This window comes from Giraffa tippelskirchi, chromosome 13 (genome assembly GCF_054371585.1).
Source record: "Giraffa tippelskirchi isolate mGirTip1 chromosome 13, T2T-mGirTip1v1.2.pri, whole genome shotgun sequence".
Taxonomy (NCBI): domain Eukaryota; kingdom Metazoa; phylum Chordata; class Mammalia; order Artiodactyla; family Giraffidae; genus Giraffa; species Giraffa tippelskirchi.
In genome coordinates this window covers 119500993-119518783 of record NC_137287.1, presented here as the reverse complement: position 1 = coordinate 119518783, position 17791 = coordinate 119500993, and the positions used below count along the sequence as shown (strand labels likewise).

General features: G+C 45.5%; 1 protein-coding gene and 1 long non-coding RNA gene across 6 annotated transcripts in view; one reads left to right on the top strand and one right to left on the bottom strand.

The window, feature by feature from the left end:
• The window catches only part of PTPN1 (protein tyrosine phosphatase non-receptor type 1), a 62446-nt gene extending 50491 nt beyond the window's left edge, over positions 1 to 11955 (bottom strand). For all 5 annotated transcript variants that reach the window (XM_081560301.1, XM_081560302.1, XM_081560305.1 and 2 more), the window contains exon 1: positions 11736 to 11955. In XM_081560301.1, coding sequence (XP_081416427.1) covers positions 11736 to 11798 — 63 coding nt within the window. In that variant the 5' untranslated portion in view covers positions 11799 to 11955. The remainder of the gene's footprint in view (positions 1 to 11735) is intronic.
• LOC145533238 (uncharacterized) lies at positions 11378 to 16302 on the top strand. The gene is made up of 2 exons (XR_014073935.1): positions 11378 to 11475; positions 15873 to 16302. It is a non-coding gene; the product is annotated as an uncharacterized LOC145533238 (long non-coding RNA).
• The last annotated feature ends 1489 nt before the right edge of the window (positions 16303 to 17791 follow it).

The following is a 17791-nucleotide window of genomic DNA, read 5'->3' as shown; positions in this document are numbered from 1 at the left end:
AAACATCATCTCTTACAATAAAATATGAACTTCTGTTCCTAAACAGGTATAGAGACCTCTTACATCTAGTCTTTGTAATATATATATACTTTCTTATCGTGGCTCTCATTTATTTCATCCCTCGCTAGAGTGTATAAGGTAGAGAAAAAAACCTCATAAATTGAGACACACAACAAATGGCATCATTCCTAACCAGGCCACAAAGCAAGTTATTAAAAACCTTACTTCTTAGATTTCTCAGTGCAAATACATTTGAGCAAGTCATTCTTCTTATCAAGTCCTACATGGACTATCCAATTTAATTTCCAAGTTGATCATCAAAAATAGTTCGTGGAAATAACTGAACAAGGGACAAAAATATAGTCACACTCAGTTGCTCGAGGTGGAAAAACACGGTGGCAGCTTCCAGCTTCCCCAAAATAGCAGAAGGGGGCTGAGGCTGAGGAGGGAAGGGGGAAGGCAAGGAAGGAAAGAAGCCCCTGGTTAATGATCTTATCCTGGCTTTTAATGTCAAGGGCCCGCCCTCAGGAATTTTGACAACAGCCACCACATTTCAGGCTAGTACTCCCTTGCTCTGATTTTATCTAATGACAGCACACTAACTACTTACAAGCCTAAACAACATCTTAAAAATCATCTTAATTCTAATGCTGATAGCAAACTCTAAGGAAAAAAACCCAGCCTTAGACTAGAGGCTGTAGAGGCTCAAATTCAAGGGTCCAAGGGCTGAGTAGTTCATACAAGAGAGGACAGGCGGACCCGCTGCAGAGCTGTGGTAAATGAAGAATACACATGAGTTAGATTACTAGTGTGTAGTTAGCGGGCAGGAATGGTGGCCCTGGGCCCACCAGACCACTATCAAGGTGGGTTCAGACCGTGTGATCTGCAGATTTTTCAAGAGAAGTCAGAAACCCAGATTTGTATGTGATTCCTCCTGATTTATCAACAACGACAAAAGTTTAAGCCCTCTTGTTTTTAAAGCACTGTGTGGACCAAGTCCAATATAACTGGGTGGTCACCTTGTGACATCTAAGTAACACGTCAGAAATACGAACAATGGTCACAATCTTAACCTTCTCCTCCCAGGTGCTGATCACCCAGGAGGCACAGCACAATTCCTTGTCTGCAGTGGTGCATCAGTGTGAGCATGGCCACCAGGCTGTTCTAAAGCTGGATCTAGGAGACGGGAGACCTCAGGCAGGGAAGAACATAGAAGCTCTGACACCTAATTGTCCTCCTAAAGCATTCCTTGCTATTAAAGACCAATTTATGGTGTGTAATAAATGGCACTGCACGTAAAGCACTTTGCCCAGTGCCTGGGGCATACAACAGACTTCAATAAATGTTAGCTATTACTGGGTTTCATTATGAATGAGTGTAGAACATGGATCAGACCGTGTGTTTCTCCCTTGAATGGGAGATATTAGTCCAATTACAAAAACCCAATAATCCTCTTCAGACATGAGAAGAATTTCAGAAAAAACTGCATTCATCAGTGTGGCAGTTGGTCATTTTATACAATAATCAATTTATGCCTACACAGAGTGCTTTCCTTATTTTTAAAGACATAATGAAGTCTTTAAAGTTTCATTCGAGCTAATATGAAAATTTAAAGTTCTGTCTCACTGTTAGATAAAGGGGGAGCGTGGAACATAGAAGGCTCCTGAATCTAGCATCTATAGGACATGAAGCCCCGATTTTCCCAGCAATGTTGTCCCACTCTCCTGGCTCCTCATCTGACCACGGAGTTGCAGGATATTAGATTCCAGTCATGCTGTAAGGTCATCTGGTCTAATCACTACATTTGTCCTGATCCTGAATGTTAACTCCTTTGAGGTCCCACAACAGTTGAAGGCAGACCCAGAACCCAAACCCCGTGCTCTCCTTCCACCATCTCACATGTCCCTGGGGGATGTATGTTCAGGGTGGTTCCTTAAGGGTGGGGAGCAGGGCAGCATGGAACTAATGCTTTCAAATAAAACTCCAGTGTGAAACTAACCAGTACTGGAAAGAGACAAAAGCCCAGTCTTTAGGAGTAAAAGGCTCTATCAATGAAGGGGACAGGGTGGGTAAGGTTTCGTATGCACAGTTACAGCCCAGGATCAGATAGACTTTTTAAAAATACCCTCTTAGCTACTGGCCTGAAGCAACAGTTACACACCTCGAGGACAGAATCTAATTTACCTGCTGGAAAAGGAGAGACATCACTCAGCAAAGCAATCAATGATTTTAAAAGAAAGCTGCTATGCTTCAAAGTGTCCAGCTACCAAAGTACTGAGAAAAATATGCTTTTGAAATGTAGCCAAGTGCAGAATACAGAGTCCTACATTTACAATTTGTCTTTCTAAGAAAGCATGTTTTAATGTCAAAGGATACAAAGCAAGCTGTGAACAGAAGACTAAAATTAGCTAAAACCACAAATAACCTAACACACTTATCACTTCCTTATGATCAACCTACAAAAATCAAACATTAAAAGCATTTACAAAACTAAAGGAGTGATCCCAATGTAATCCTTTAACTTCAGCTACATCCTTTCTTCCTCCTAAAGTGGACCTGACATGGAAACATTACCAAAGCATGACATTTTATTGCTTTGAAGGCAAGTACAGGGGAAACCACTAGAGCCAAGTTTTGCCCTGTAAATAAAATAGCATGTACTGTGCAGCTCGTCAGTGGTTAGAATGGTAACCACCTCCTCAAACTGAAGATAGGACATTTTAGATGATGGACCACACCCATCTTCAGCTGCGCTTCACACAAAGAGCCAGGGACACGCCAGAGCCCTACTGCAGACCAAACCTTGCCTCAATCTCCTACAGCCATTTATTTCTTACGTTCAGAAGGAGCATCGTCCAGTGAAGAAAGTCTGCTGGGAAACAATAACAAGCAGTGGAGCATGTTGCAAAAGGAAGCTTAGTTGACAAATATGGGTTCCTGGTGGGGGGAGGTGCCAGTTTGTTAAACTTCAACTATTTTTTTTTTTTACAGTTATTCTGAGTGACAACTATCTTTTGATAAGTTTTCTGAGGCAAGTTCAAGCTCAAAAAGGATGGAAACAAGTGGTTAAGAAAAGATGAGCATAAAACTTACCAACTGCTACTGTGCACTCTTCAATACTATTACTCAAATCATCAAAAGCATTCTCACCAGTGAGTAGGAAAACAAGGAACAGGGGCAGACCTGAGCACCACGGTGAGAACAGATGGACTAAGACTCTGCTAATGGCCCAATATTCCTAGGACGTATTAAGAAAAACTGTCAGTAGGACATGAAGGAGTATTTAAATACACCTAGAAATAGTACCATGATAGGTACGTAAAGGACCCATGAGAGCACAGCACACATCCTGGGGACGTGGATTCTCAAACAGTCAAGAGACGTGTGGACGGGCTGGCCCTCCAGCATGGCCACCTCTCCCGTGTACTGAGGGCTGCTCCAGAGATGGGCTTTGCGCCTGTCAACCTGATGGGGCTTTAATGCAACTTCCTGATCTTGCACCACTCTGTTTCACCCCTTCACCCCACCTCTTAGGATGATGACCTGAAAGACCCTGGCAATAAGGAAGTGGCATCCAGGCGGTAGGGGCTTCCCTGGCAGCTCAGCTGGTAGAGGATTCGCCTGTAATGCGGGACAACCCGGTTCAACTCCTAGGTTGGGAAGATCCCCTGGAGAAGGTACAGGCTACCCACTAGAGTATTCTTGGGCTTCCCTGGTGGCTAAGACAGTAAAGGATCTCCCTGCAATGTGGGAGACCTGGGTTCGATCCCTGGGTTGGGAAGATCCCCTGGAGGAGGGCATAGCAACCCACTCCAATATTCTTGCCTGGAGAATCCCCATGGACAGAGGAGCCTGGTGGGCAACAGTCCATGGGGTCGCCAAGAGTCAGACACAACTGAGCGACTACACATCACACAGCACATCCACATGACAGAGAAAAATAATGGCGACACTCTTAACTCTAAGATGCTGTCAAAATACACTTCAAATTAGGGTAAAAATAAAGCATAACAACAAGAACAACAAAAACCAGAAAACTCCCTCCAATACACCTTTGAATATCTTCTGAGAGGCCTCTTCTCTCTGTGCGAAAGGGCCACACAAATATTGACTAGCCGCTGAAGCATACTTCACCTTTATCCCTGCAGAAGCAAACTCAGGCCTGACTCTGAATAGTGAAGCAATACAAGGTCTAAGAGAGATAAATATAACAGCGACAAATGTTTAACCACCAAGGGAGTTTAAAGCTAATTTACCCTGTTATGCCAAATGTAGCTTGCCTATTTGTTCTCCTTAGTGAAGTTATATTCAGAAGTGATTTCATGTGCAGACATTTTTAAGTGACCCCCTGTTCTTCAGGGAACTCCAACTATTTGGAGTGATTACTTGATGTTCACCTTCCTGTAAGAAATTCACAGCAGTGCATAATTCTCTGAGTAATCAGTACTCATCAGAATAAAAACTAGCTAAGCTGTTCCCCGGGACTTAGTGTGGCAATTTTTAAATGTGATTCTTCAAAAGGAAGAGTTGTACCAACAACAAAGCCATTAGGTAAGAAAAAAAAGTCGGGGGGGCGGGGAATGTTTAATAACAGAGTAATGGAGATAAGGGAGAATTTTCCCTCTCTAATCACGAAATAATAAACTAGAAAAACACAGTCCTGGAAACCTGGTTTTGCTATGCTCATCTTATCTTTGCAAGTGGTGCTGCTGGCCCACAAAAGCCACAAACACAACCGAGGCTTTTCCTTCTTCATCTGTCAGAGAAAGCATGTCTCACTCAGTCTTTGCGAAGACTGCTCTGCAAGTAAAAGAGCCCAGGACACAAGGCTACTTGGGCCCAAAGGTTTGCTTCAACAAGTGGTTAACCTTCTTCAATAAGTACTCAAAATTTCCTGGCACAGTACTAGATTAAGAGTAGGAGGGAATATGTGTATTTTCCAGAGAAAAATACAGTCCTTAAGGGTCCCTTTGCTAATAAGCCATGTTTACTTTGTGATTCTGTGCTGCAGAACTCCTTAAGCACCAAATCTAATTACCATGGGGTATCCATAGAACTTTCGGAGAAAGAAATGGCAACCCACTCCGGTATTCTTGCCTGGAGAATCCCATGGACAGAGGAGTCTGGCAGGCTACAGTCCAGAGTCACAAAGAGTCAGACACGACCTAGCGAGTAAACAACAACAACCACCCGTAAAACTTTACATACAGCCTCGGGAGAATCATGAGCATTTGCAACTGCAAGTTAAATCAGGTCACAAATTTTAAAAGAAGAAAACTGAAAATCATTTATCAGTAGTTATTTTTATCTGTAGTGTGACTTGTACCACAATCTCAAGATTGACTGATGGGGCGGGGCGGGGGGCGGCTGCGCGCTTGATTTTTCTTTGGCAATTTATTTCGGGGAAGAAAAGATCTTACATGGGAAATGGTCTTGTTTCTAGCTTTCAGACATTCAAAATTTACAGACTGTCAGTAAGTCACTTGTGATTACATCAAGCTGCCTTGAGAAAGGGGAGGACAGCTGTTACGCAACTCTGAAGCCCAAAGTGAAGCATTATTTCTTAAATGCTGGAGCCTCAGGTACTTTGTTCGCAAACATGGCAGCCATGTATACTAACATACTCTTCAAATGAATTTAGACCACATGTAGGTTTCTTTCTAAAATTACAACATAAAGGGCAGCGACTCTTCGTGTACCTAGCTGGGGTTGAATCTTTCGTAAATTCTCAAGAATCAGTTCCTCTGTCTTTACAGGAAAAACCACCAATTGCTACTTCGAGAAAAACTGCAAGCATAACTCATATGTCAGTGCCACTCATTTTCCCACATTACTGAACCAAAGGAACCCCACTTATTAAAAATGTTTCAATACCTCTTGAGAAAAAAAGCTTCAATTCTTTTGAATCTTTAACTATCCTCACAAAACTTTCACGCATTTTTTTAGCTTAATTGTACCCACTGACACCCACACACCTTACAAAACTGAGTAACCACTGCAGTGTTTACAAGGATTACTTCAAGAACATTAAACTCTCTTTGTAAGTACATTAAAGACTTTTATTACTTGATGAGAACTTGGTGGTCAGTTAGTCGAGGATCATTTTTACAAAGGAAGGGACTGAAGCTCAAAGTAGGGAAGGGACCCAGTCAGCCTAGTTAGTGTTAGAACTGACTAGAGAGAAAGCAAAAGATTTAACTACTCTCTTTGCCAGAAGTGTGGTCTGATCAAAGGCCAAAAATGTTTGCCTTTACCACTTATACTTTGAGGAAAAAAAAGAAAAATCACAGATTTTAAAAGGATTGTTACTTTACAGAGAACCGTATTTTTAATTCCACTATAGTCAAAATGTATTTTACAAACCACGTACATGTGAAGCCCTTCTGGAAGGCATGTGAGAACAAGTCAAGAGTGATCAGAACAGAGTAATTCAATAATTCTTAGAGAGACAGATATACTACCTCCAAGTTTCCTATTAAGTTCACCCCAGGCCAAGGACAAATTTGTTGTTAAACTGAAAGTTCCTGGGAAACACACTGGTGGTGTGAACTCCTACTGCGTAAGAATCCAAGCTCTTCTTCCAAGCCACCACAGTGGGCAGAACCAAACTGCCGCATCAAGCCACAGCTCACACCGTGCCGGTTTTCTCTGACAGTGGCCTCTGCCATTAGTACCGACACAGGCTGATCTATCAATGTGTGTGTCTCCCATCACTCCTCCCCTAGAATGCGAGTTGGGAACCTTGACTCGTCTGTCTATTGTCAGGGCCCAGAGCAAAGTGCTGACAATCAGTTCAACCCCAACATTTCTTAAGGCACTCTGTGGCCGGTGCAAAGCACACCAAGATGAGTGAGAAAGATGGAAGAGCTGACTTCCATAGCTCGGACTCTACAGGAGACGAGCCCAGATACGAAGAAACCACTCCCGTGAGAGCACAGGACTTCAAAAGAGATGGGTGTGAAGGTGTACGGACGCAGACCAACGAGGCCGCCAAAATCTAGCGTGAGGGGCAGGCATCTGAGCCAGAAAGAGTAGGACTGGCAGCCTAAACAGAGTGCTGAGCCAAGGGACAGAGGAATGAGAGAGAAGGGTGAGTCTGGGGAAGACCGCACCTTCCAGGGTGGCGAGAACTCAAGGCACACGGGAGGGAGGGGAAGGCTGGAGCCTGGCCGCCACGCCAGGGAGTTTGGGCCTCACAGAGGAACGACAGGCTCAGGTCTGTTTTTAGCACAATTATTCTAAACATAATGTGAAGAATACATCCGATGGGGGGGGGGGAGATGTGGAGAGATTGTTGAGGGACTTTATTACTATGTTTCTGGTTTCACTAATTTCTGTCATGCGAAACCAGAAATGGTAGCAGCATAGGCACGATTTGAGAACTGAGACCACTGGGATGGTAGGAAGCATGTCGTGGTGACCAGTCAATGAGATGCGGCAGAGGGAATCAAGAACCATTGCAAAGTTCCCAGCACTCCTGGATATTCAAAATGTGCACCAAATGACTGGTACCAAACTGCATTATCTTGGACACAATGACCCAGCTGGACTTCCCATTGTTCCCGAGCAGGGGCAGTACAAGGAAACATGCCCAGCCTCTTTGCAGTCAGTATCAGCCGGTCACCACCAACGAATTAACATAAACACTGTAGGGAGGGATGCCAGCTTGTGCAAAACTCACACGCCATCAGGTAGGCTGATGAAAAATACATGCCGTTAAGAGTACAGCATAGGACCAAAACTGCTAACAGGATTCTGCAATCTAAATGATCAGAAAACGGACAACTCAAAAAAAAAAAAAAAAGGCAGTGGAGGGGGGTTGCCACGCGGCGGACACAATTATTTCAGCAGTTTTGAGACTGAAAAAACCCCTATAGGAAATTTAAATATTTATCATAAAATTCAATATACATTAATTATATTACTCAATACCAGAATTTTTAAAAAATAGATTTGGGAGAGCTATTTGTGCTAAAATGCAAAATGCACTGGAGAGACCTTGGAGCCCAATGGTAGCTAACTGAAAATCACTTGCATTACCACTATACTGGCGGGATACAATCCATGGGGTCGCACAGAGTTGGACGTGACTAAGCACATACGTGTGCGTCCGCGCACACACGTTATCCGCCAGGTGACTTTTTAGAACCATCTGGTAGGGTTTATGATGTACTTCCAAAAGAACCAAAGTATTCCTATAAATACGTCAGTGATGTCAAACAAATAATGACGGCAAAACATTCTTCCTTTCACTATTTCTACTTGTGTCCCCTGTTAATCTAAGAGGAGTCCAGACAATTACAAGCGTCTTTGCACGTTTCCAAAGCGGGGATCAGACACCTATATTTAGTGCACTCAAACCAGGGCTACAAGAGAACATTTAGATCTAATGGGTCACTCAAGATGACTAGGGCTTCCCAAGCTCTCCATGTCATTTCCGTTTGTCTTTTTTTTATAAAGTGAAGTGAGTCATAGTGTATAGATCTCTTCCTCTGCACAAAACAGTTTTTCTCTGAAGGGCGCAGTATTTATATAAAAAATTGTTAGGAAATTTTGATATTCGCCTTAGACTATAATAACACAAGAAGTATAGAACAGTAAGGAATTTTAGTGGACTATTGTTATAACATGGTTTTAACACAGTCAGGCATTAAGTTGTATTTCACAATGAAAGCAGCTATAAAAACAAATGTCAATTGGAAGAGTGGCCCATTTTACAAAGCCTGCCTCTAACACAGAATAAATCTCGCCTTCAAGTCACAAGCTATTGTTGCAATCTCTTTTATCTGAGACAATCAAATCATTCATACTGAGAAGTAGTGAACAGTGTCAGAGAATCAAAGAATTAGAAGTGAGAGAAATAGTGAAAATACCTGATCCCAACTTTAAATGACAAATGCGCAGTTCTTCCTATTTTCATTCATTCAAGTCCACTCTTCTCTCATTCTAGCTCCAAAACCAATCCCTTTCCCCTATCTCTTCTCTCTTGAGCACTCAAGGCCTGCTATGTATTACTTCCACTTTTCAAACCAGACATACAATCGTTTAAATGATAGAAGACAATTTTTAAAGCCATTTGCACATGCTTTCAGAGCTGACTTTTTACAGACCTAAATGCTTATTAACGTCTATGCTATTTATTAGCATTAACGACTAAAACCATTTATACTCACTTTATGAAATTGACAGAGAATCTTTGCTTGGAACATTTGTTTTCTAAGCCGCCACATTCCTCAGCATGTAAAAGTCTACTTCATCCTTTGTTCTTTTCCCATTGTTTCTGAGTTTTTACATCTTTTTGTTCTAGTTAAAAGTTAGTATAGTGAGAAATAACTGCACTGCTTTGTTTACAAAAATTACGTATTATTTTTTAAATCACAATAGACTAAGCAAGCTCAAGGTGGCTTGGTAGAAAGTTGCCTTCACTGTGACATGCCACAGAATATTTTTAACTTCCATTTTCTACCAACTATAAACACATTTCTTTGAATTTCTGAAAAATAATGGTTTCGGTAAATTGACACATACTTTGGAAAATCTGCCACCTTAAACTCAAGGTTATTTGAATTCTACATTGTTTTAAAATGCCACAGTTGGCTGTTAACACTTTTAACGTTAAGAAGGAAAAGAGCTTCTAATTTCGATTTTGTAAGAGAGCAATATCTGTACTGCAAAAGTGAGAAAGCCTGAGTGGATAATTCTCTAAGATAAAAGAGACCACCTCTAGAAATGTGGCAATCCATATGAATCTAGAGAAATCTCAACATATAACTCATGGGGCTTCAAGGTGGCAGACAAACTTAAGAACAATGAAGGAAATTTAACTGAAGACCATGCTCGATGCTAGTGGCTTGGTTAACACAGTTTTAACAATACTTGGGTGACAGGTCTCTCACTCTGCCCTAAAACAAATCAAATTCAACCAAAGGCTTTTTACAATATGAATTTGTTGTTGCCAACTGAGTCAGTTTCCATATAAAAGATTTTCCCAAAACCTCCTGGAGACCACCCCTACTTGAGACAGTGTACGTCATAATCAACTTCAACACTTCAGACCAAGAATTTTTTCTTTTAAAACCACTTTACACTACTGTATTAAATCTGATGCAGAAAACTTGTCTACATATTCTCAAAGTCACTCGTGGAATTCATTCAATTCACTCAGAGAGACTAGACATGGAATACAAATTTTATATATTGATCGACCACACTTATACAGATTAGAGTGGTTATAAACATTAGTCTATCAGAAGCTAATATACATTACAGTGCAAGTAAAAAGAATCCTGTCAAATAAGCTTGATGCAAATCCACATGAAACCAAGCCTGCCAAAAAAAGGCTTTTGTTAGTCAAGCATACCAAAGAACTGCTTAAAGCTTTTTTCCTTTTTAAGTGGAGCTCAAAATAGATTTTAATACTACCAGCTGATGGGTCTCACAATTTGCCTTTTGAGCCTATAAGCTGAAAACAGCCTTCTCCCTTTACACAAGTAACAACATCTCTCTATTCTGTACATCGCTTATTTAAAATACCCAGTGTGGTCTTGGTTAATCCTCACAACCCCCGCAATGACATTTAACCGGGAGCAACATATTTTCCTCACAGGATTTAGCTGCTCCTGAAAGCAGACCTCTTCATCTTTTCTATCTGATGATGCAGACATATGGGAGAAACCCCACCTCCCTAAGTTTTTATTCATGAACCACCATAACCCACAAGGAGATGAAGACTGGGAAGACATCATCATCTCCACCCTGACCAAAGGGTCAGATGCTCGCCGGAGAAAAAGATGCTGTTTTCGAGAGGGTAAAAACGTTAACCTCCCCCCGAGCTGCCTGCCTGACAGGGGGTAACCTTCTGGCCCCAGTGGAGTGGGCGCTACAAGCCTCCTGGCTGGAAAGCGCTTGAGCCTGATACTCTTCAAGGCCGAGCTCACGGAGCAAATGTGTCTTCCTCTGACAGATCTTCCCTGATTCCCTTCTCTGAGACAGCCTCTCTCCCCTGAAGTCACTCTCGACCCGCTGATATTTTGTTTTCTTCGAAGCCCCTGTCACCATCTGAAAGGATCTGCTCACGTGTTTGACTGCCCCCGTTCGACTCTAAGCTCCCGGGGTGGATAGGATCTCGCGGGTCTCTTTCAGCAAACACTACCTCCAGCGCCTCCGCAGCGCCTAGCACGGTAAGAGGCACGCAGATGCAGATCCATCAAATGAATGAACAGGAAAGGGGAAGGGACTGTCATCCTTGGGACTCGACGCAGCACGGCGACCAGGGAGAGAGGAAACGTAAACGAGGGCGGGCGGGAGTCCCCCTCTACCCCCGGTCCGCGGTGGTCCGGTCCAGGAAGGGAAGTGGGGGGCGGGGGGCGTTCTGCCCACCGCCCCAGGGGACAAAGAGGGGCCGGGCAGGGGGGCGGGGTCGGGGAGCGAGGCTTCGCGCCGAGAGCGGAGGTCGGCGTCTTCCAGGCTCGCGAGGTCGGTCAGCCGGGGCTGGAGGACGTGAGGGAGGTGGGGGATCAACGGGGGGCTGCGAGGCTCGGGAGAGACGCAGGCCCGCCCGGGGAACAAAGACACAGGGCGCCGGCCGCGGCCGCCGTCCGATCGGGTCCTCAAGCAGCGGGGGCCGAGGCGGAGGGCGGGACGCACAGGGAGACCGGGGCCGGGGGCGGTGTGTGTGAGGGGAAGGCTCTCGAGGCCTCAGGAAGGGCCTGCAGCGCTCCGGGGCGCTCCCGCACCTGGTAAATGGCCGCCCAGCTCCCAGCTCTGTCGATCTGCTCGAACTCCTTCTCCATCTCCATGACGGACCGGGGCGGCTGCCGCGCCTCTCCCTCGGCCCCGCTACGCCGTCTGCCGCTCTAGGCCGCGTCGCGCTCACCGGCCCGAGTCCCGCCGCAAGCCTCGGCTCCGCCGCTACCGCCGCCTCAGCCGCCGCCGCCGCCGCCGCTTCTTCATGTCAACCCGGCAGCCGGAAGTACGCACCGCGCTGCCGCGAGCTCCGCCCCTCAGCCGGGAGAGCAAATCAGCGCTCGTAGGTGTCGGCGAGCACTTCCGAGGGGCGGGGCCGGGGGCGGGGCCGGGGGCGGGGCCGGAGGGCAGACATCTTGCCGCGCGCGTTCTCCCCTCCCTTCCCGGACTCCGGGCTTGGGCGTGGCGCGCGCCCGTTGCCTAGGCGACCCCTGGCGCCCCGCCCACGGCGCGTGGGTTTGCAAGCCTCCCCCCACCCCGCCCACGCGTCTTGAGCGCTCTCCGTGACGTGGTGCGTTGGGTTCGAATGACCTTGAAGCAGTCATGCTTCTTTCCTGCAGCGCCAGGGCCTAGGTCTCAGGGCGCAAAACTGGAGGAGGCGCGGAGAGCGAGGGGGCGTTACGTGCTCCCCTTCCAGTCTTCCTTCTCTGGTCCGGTGTCTGCCCTGGCTTCTTGAAACTTAGAGCTTCATGGTTTACCAGACTGTTGGGAAAGGCCCCGCTATTCTCTGAATGTACTTTCCGTTTTGGAGTCTGCTGGGCGCTGCGGAAATTAATGGATTGGGATCTTGAAATGATTTTCAATGTTTCCCCAAATAGCAAGGAAGTCCTGCTCCGACTGGACTCAGTGTAGCACACATTCCACGGTGCAATAGTGTTGAATAATGGCAGGTTTCCGGGCCGACCTCCAAAAAATTCGGATACGGGAATGTGTATTTTTCACCAGCCAACCCAGCTAATTCTGTACCTGTGGTCCTTGAAGCACACGTGAAAAGGGCTGGTCAAGTTGCCTTCCCGCAGGTTCTACTTTAAGCCATCCACCTTTGGCTCTGGCACCTTATTTGGATTTTGTGAACTTAGTGGGGTCAGAGACCCTACAGGAGGGAATCCTCTCTTCGCTGCTTCCATCTCAAGCCTCCCCAAGAGTTGTGTTGAATTCCAGCTCATTCCTTGAAGTGCATACGGTGGGCACTGTGCCTGGCATTTCAAGTACATTTTCTCATTTAATCACTACAACCATCCTACAATATAGGCACTTTTATTATTCTCATTTTATAGGTGAGGAAACTGAGGTGCTGGGAGGCAAAATCACTTGGCCAAGGTACCTTTGCATATGGGTATGGAAGCCAGGATTCTAACCCAGTCTCCAAGGGAGAACACCCTTTGGAGCCAGGCTGCCTAAGTTCAAATTGCAGCTCTATTAAATATAATACTAGCTGTGCAACCCTGGGCAAATTACCTAACCCCTCTCTGCCTCTGTTCCCTCCTTTGTAAAATGAAGATAATAAAAATACCCACCTCATAGGGTGCTGTGAAGATTGAAAGAATATGTATAGTGTTTTTGGGTCTTCCCTGGTGGCTCAGCGGTAAAGAATCTGCCTACAATGCAGGAGACACAGGAGAGTGGAGTTCGATCCCTGGATGGGCAGGATCCCCTGGAGGAGGGCATGGCAACCCACTCCAGTATTCTTGCCAGGAAAATCCCATGGACACAGGAACCTGGCGGGCTGTGATCCGTGGGGTCGCGAAAAGTCGGACACAACTGAAGCAACTGAGCACACACACAGCACAGTGCTTCTAGTCTAGTGGGTGGATCGATACACATGAGCCCCCGTTATTATAGTCCATCAAATAATGGCAAATGCGAGGTAAATTATTATAGAGTAAATGCAATTGGTTCAATAGGCAGTGTCTTTAGAAACTGTTTCATGGAGGGGGAAATTAACAAAAGATGTCCCTTCAAGTGAAAAGTTTGGGAAACCCACACTTGGAAGCTGCCTAATATAAGTCTTAGCTATTTGACTCTCCAGGTCTGTGAACTCTTCCTGCCCTTGTTTCTTTAAGTGCTAGTTTGTCTGGAACTCACAGAAGAGCTCCCTGAAGGGAACAGAGAACAAGGCTGGTTCATTCCTCTCACATGGGCTGAGCTAAGTAAGTAAATAAATCAAGTGCCCATCTGGAGCCCAAGTGGCCTTCATGCCTTCAGGGAGTGCCACCCAGTGACTGAGCGGCTTTTGAGTGGAGCCCGTGCTATGCGCAGGATCTTGGTGAAGGAGTGTGGTGGGGTGCAGGGTCCATGTGTGTTTAGTGGATATATTGGTTACCTAGAGTGACCCTAACAAATTACCAGAAATTTGTTGGCTTAAAGCAGCAGAAATAAATTTTTTGAACAGTTCTAGAGGCCAGACATCTGAAGTCAACGTGTTGACAGGGCCACACTCCCTCTGAAATCTCTAGGGGAGGATCTTTCTTTGCTTCTTCCAGCTCCTGGTGGCTTCAGTCGTTCCTCAGCTTGTGGCAGCATAAATCTGGTCTCTGTCTTGTCTTGACACAGTTTTCTTCTCTGTCTCCTCTTGTGGCTGTCTAGTCTCCTCCGCCTCACTCTGCAGGGTATCTGTCATTGGATCTAGGACTTGCTCTCACACAGGGTGACTTTGCATGGCCAGGTGATCCAAGATGATCTCATGTTGAGATCCTTGAATTAATTACATCCGCAAAGACTCTTTTTCTGAATAAGGTTGCATTCTAGGTTCTAGGGGATAGGACTCAGATATATCTTTTTGAGGCCCCCCCCACTCAACCTACCACAGTGGCCCAGGGTAAAACTTTGTCACAATATTGATCCTAAATGAAACCCTTCATTTCAGATTTCAGCTAGTCACTATTATATCCATTCTTCACATAGCAGCCAGAAAGTGCTCTTAACTTTTAGATCACGAAAACTTATATGTAAAATCCTCCAGTAGTTACCCATCCTTATTAGAATGAAACCCAAATAAGTCCTAACCTTGGTCCACTTCGCCAAGCTCTCTCCTTTTTTTGTACTCTAGTCCAATTCTCTAATTCACTGAATGAGTGTCAACCTCAGGACCTTTGCACCAGCTTTTCCTGCTGCCTGGATCTTCTTGCAGTTCTTCTCACCGTTTAAATCCCAGGCAAAATGTCCTCTGCAGACAGGTCTCTAACCACCATCTCTAAAATAGACCCCAGTCACTGTCTAACAGTGACCTTGTATTTTTTCATTTTTTTTTTGCATCATAGAGTTCATCTCTGTGTAAAATCCCCCTCTTTATTTGTTGGCTTGTTTCCTTTTCCCGCCCCCCCCCAAAGCATCCCATGAGGGTAGGGACCTCGACCTCTTGGGCCGTGTCCCAAGCCCCTGATATTGTGTTGGGAGGAGGGACTCAAGGTGCTGGAATTTTCTGCGGCTCTCTGAGGCTTGGCTCTTGTCCATAACACTCTGCCAGTTCCCTGCCAAGGCCTGGCCTAGAACTAGCCAAGCCTTGGTATCCCCTAGAGATGTGATGGTGATGTTGGGGAATCTTTTAGTGATGACCAGTTAGAAAATAAACAAATGACCATGTGTCACGATAGCGAAAACCTTTTCCTGGCAGGCCTGCCTAAGGGATGGTCTCACGCGATTTCCCGGGTCTTTCCTTCACAGATTTAGCTAATGGAGGAAATCAATGACCCATTAAACTTTTAAAAATGTCCTAAAGAGTTGTCAGTAGAGAAGGATGGCTGTTTACCAAGCCTCGGACAGATCATTGACTCCTGACTTAGCAGTGTCAGCAAGTTTCCTGGTAAAACTCTGTCCTGGTCTTTTCTTTTTCTGGGAGATAGACCAGTATTAGGAGCTTGGGATTCAGGGGGAGGTCAAACTAGTCTCTGATGCAATGTCACTTCCTCAGAGAGGCCCCTTCTGATGCCCTGGAGTAAACAGTGCCCCGCATCCCTGTTCCTTCTTAGCGCTTATCAGGCCTTTGAGAACATATTTCCTCCCTATTGTTACCACGCGCTGTTCTGTCATACATTTTTCTATGTGTTGTTGTCTGCCACGGCGTGTAAACTCCATGAAGAAAAGAGACAAAGTCGATCTGATTCAATGCTGTCTTCCTTGAGCTACAGGTCGTTCCCAGATGGGCCCACAAGACCTTGGAAGGTTCCAGAAATCAAGATAACAGGACTTTTTTCTACCTCATAGACTCGGACCTCTAGAGTCCTCAGGGCTCTCCAGCTCCTTCTGTCTGCCCGTGAGGACACACCGCCAAGAAGGGACGCGGCCCTTCCCTCCGAGACTCACAGCTGTTGTCCTGAAGAGATCTGGGCACCTGGACCGGTTGGCTGATTTGGCAATAGCCAAAGACATCCCTGAGATGGGATGACTGACTCAGAACAAAACCCAGGCCTGCAGCACTGAAACTGGATGCACAGAGAGAGCTTCAGCCACGGGTCACAGACATGTTAGGTGTGAGGTTGCATTTTATTTTACTTTTTAAAAATAGTTTATTTTGGCTTTCTCTTTAAAAAAAAAAAATAGAATTTTTTTTTGGCTGTGTGACCTGTAGTATCTTAGTTCCCTGACCAGGGATTGAACCTGTACCCCCTGCAGAGGAAGTGTGGAGTCTTAACCACTGACCTCCAGGGAAGTTCTGATCTCACATTTTATATTTTCCAACAGTCTTAAAAGTCTGGTGTTATTCCATTTTGCAATGAGAAAATGGGTAAAAAGAGGTGAAATCAGTGAATACCCCAATATAGAATGTTGGTCTGAACACGGTGGATTAGAAGCTTCTAAACCCTAGGTCTGCTGCTTGCTACCTTTCAGGCTTTGGGCAAGTTGCTTAACCTTCTCGTGTTAGCCTGGATGCTTTCCAGTGAGAAAAGCTCAACTGAAAGTCACTTTCACAAAATGGGGAATTCACTGGCTCATGAAACTGGGAAGTCCAAAGGTGGCTTGCTTCAGGCACAGCCGCATCCAGGGGCTCAGACCTTGTCATTGTGACTCTCTCCCACTCCTGCTATCTCAGTGCTTCCCTCTCTGTTAGCTTCACTCTCTTTGCCAGGCACCCAGGATGGCCCTGGCAGCTCCAGGCTCACTCCTTGCTAGCTTGGCAACGCCGGCAGAAATGGTACTTTTCTTCCCCCATGGTCCCAGCACCAGTCTTGGCCTTGAAGCTCATTGGTTCACTTGAGTCTCATATGCCATCTCTAAGCCAGTTGCTTTGTCTAAGGGACATATTGGCAAATAAGTAAACTGAGGCCCAGAAAGGTCAATTTCTTAACCAAGGTCACACAGCTATAAGTATGGAAGTAGGATTTAGATAAGAGGCAATCTGGTTTCAGTATCTGTGCTCTCAGCCACAGTCTCTCCAAGAACTCCCATGAGCTCTTAACAAATAATAACCATCTGTGCGTGCTAAGTCATGTCTGACGCTTTATGACCCCATGGACTGTAGCCCACCAGGCTTCTCTGTCCATGGGATTCTCCAGTCAAGAATAATGGACTGGGTAGCCGTTCCCTTCTCCAGGGAATCTTCCTGACCCAGGGCTCCACCCCAGGTCTCCTGCATTACAGGAAGATTCTTTACCATCTGAGCCATCAGGGAAGCCTTAATAATAAACCATGGACACATGATAATAGTGATAATAATAATCAAAACAGCATGGTGAAGCTACTACTATTATTATCCCACATTTGAACTGAACCACGGAAAGTTTCACAGCTTGCTTGTAGTTACACGGCTAAGAAATGGTGGTGTCAGGATTTGAACCCAGCTCAGCTCTAGATGCTGTTTCTAATTCTGAAATTCTATGACTACATTTGCATTCTGCACTGTTTCAGAACTCACAGGAAGGTTAGCAGCCCAGAAACTCCTCCCTCACCTCCTCCCGGGACCTTCCCCATCCTTGGGAAGACTCTCCCACCCGCACAAAATATCTCAGACTTTACTCCAAGCTGTTAAAAATAAAAACAAAAATAAATACATAAATCTGGAGCTGCCTCTCTTGCAAGGGTGAGTTCCCAGGGACTGGAAGGGCAGGCG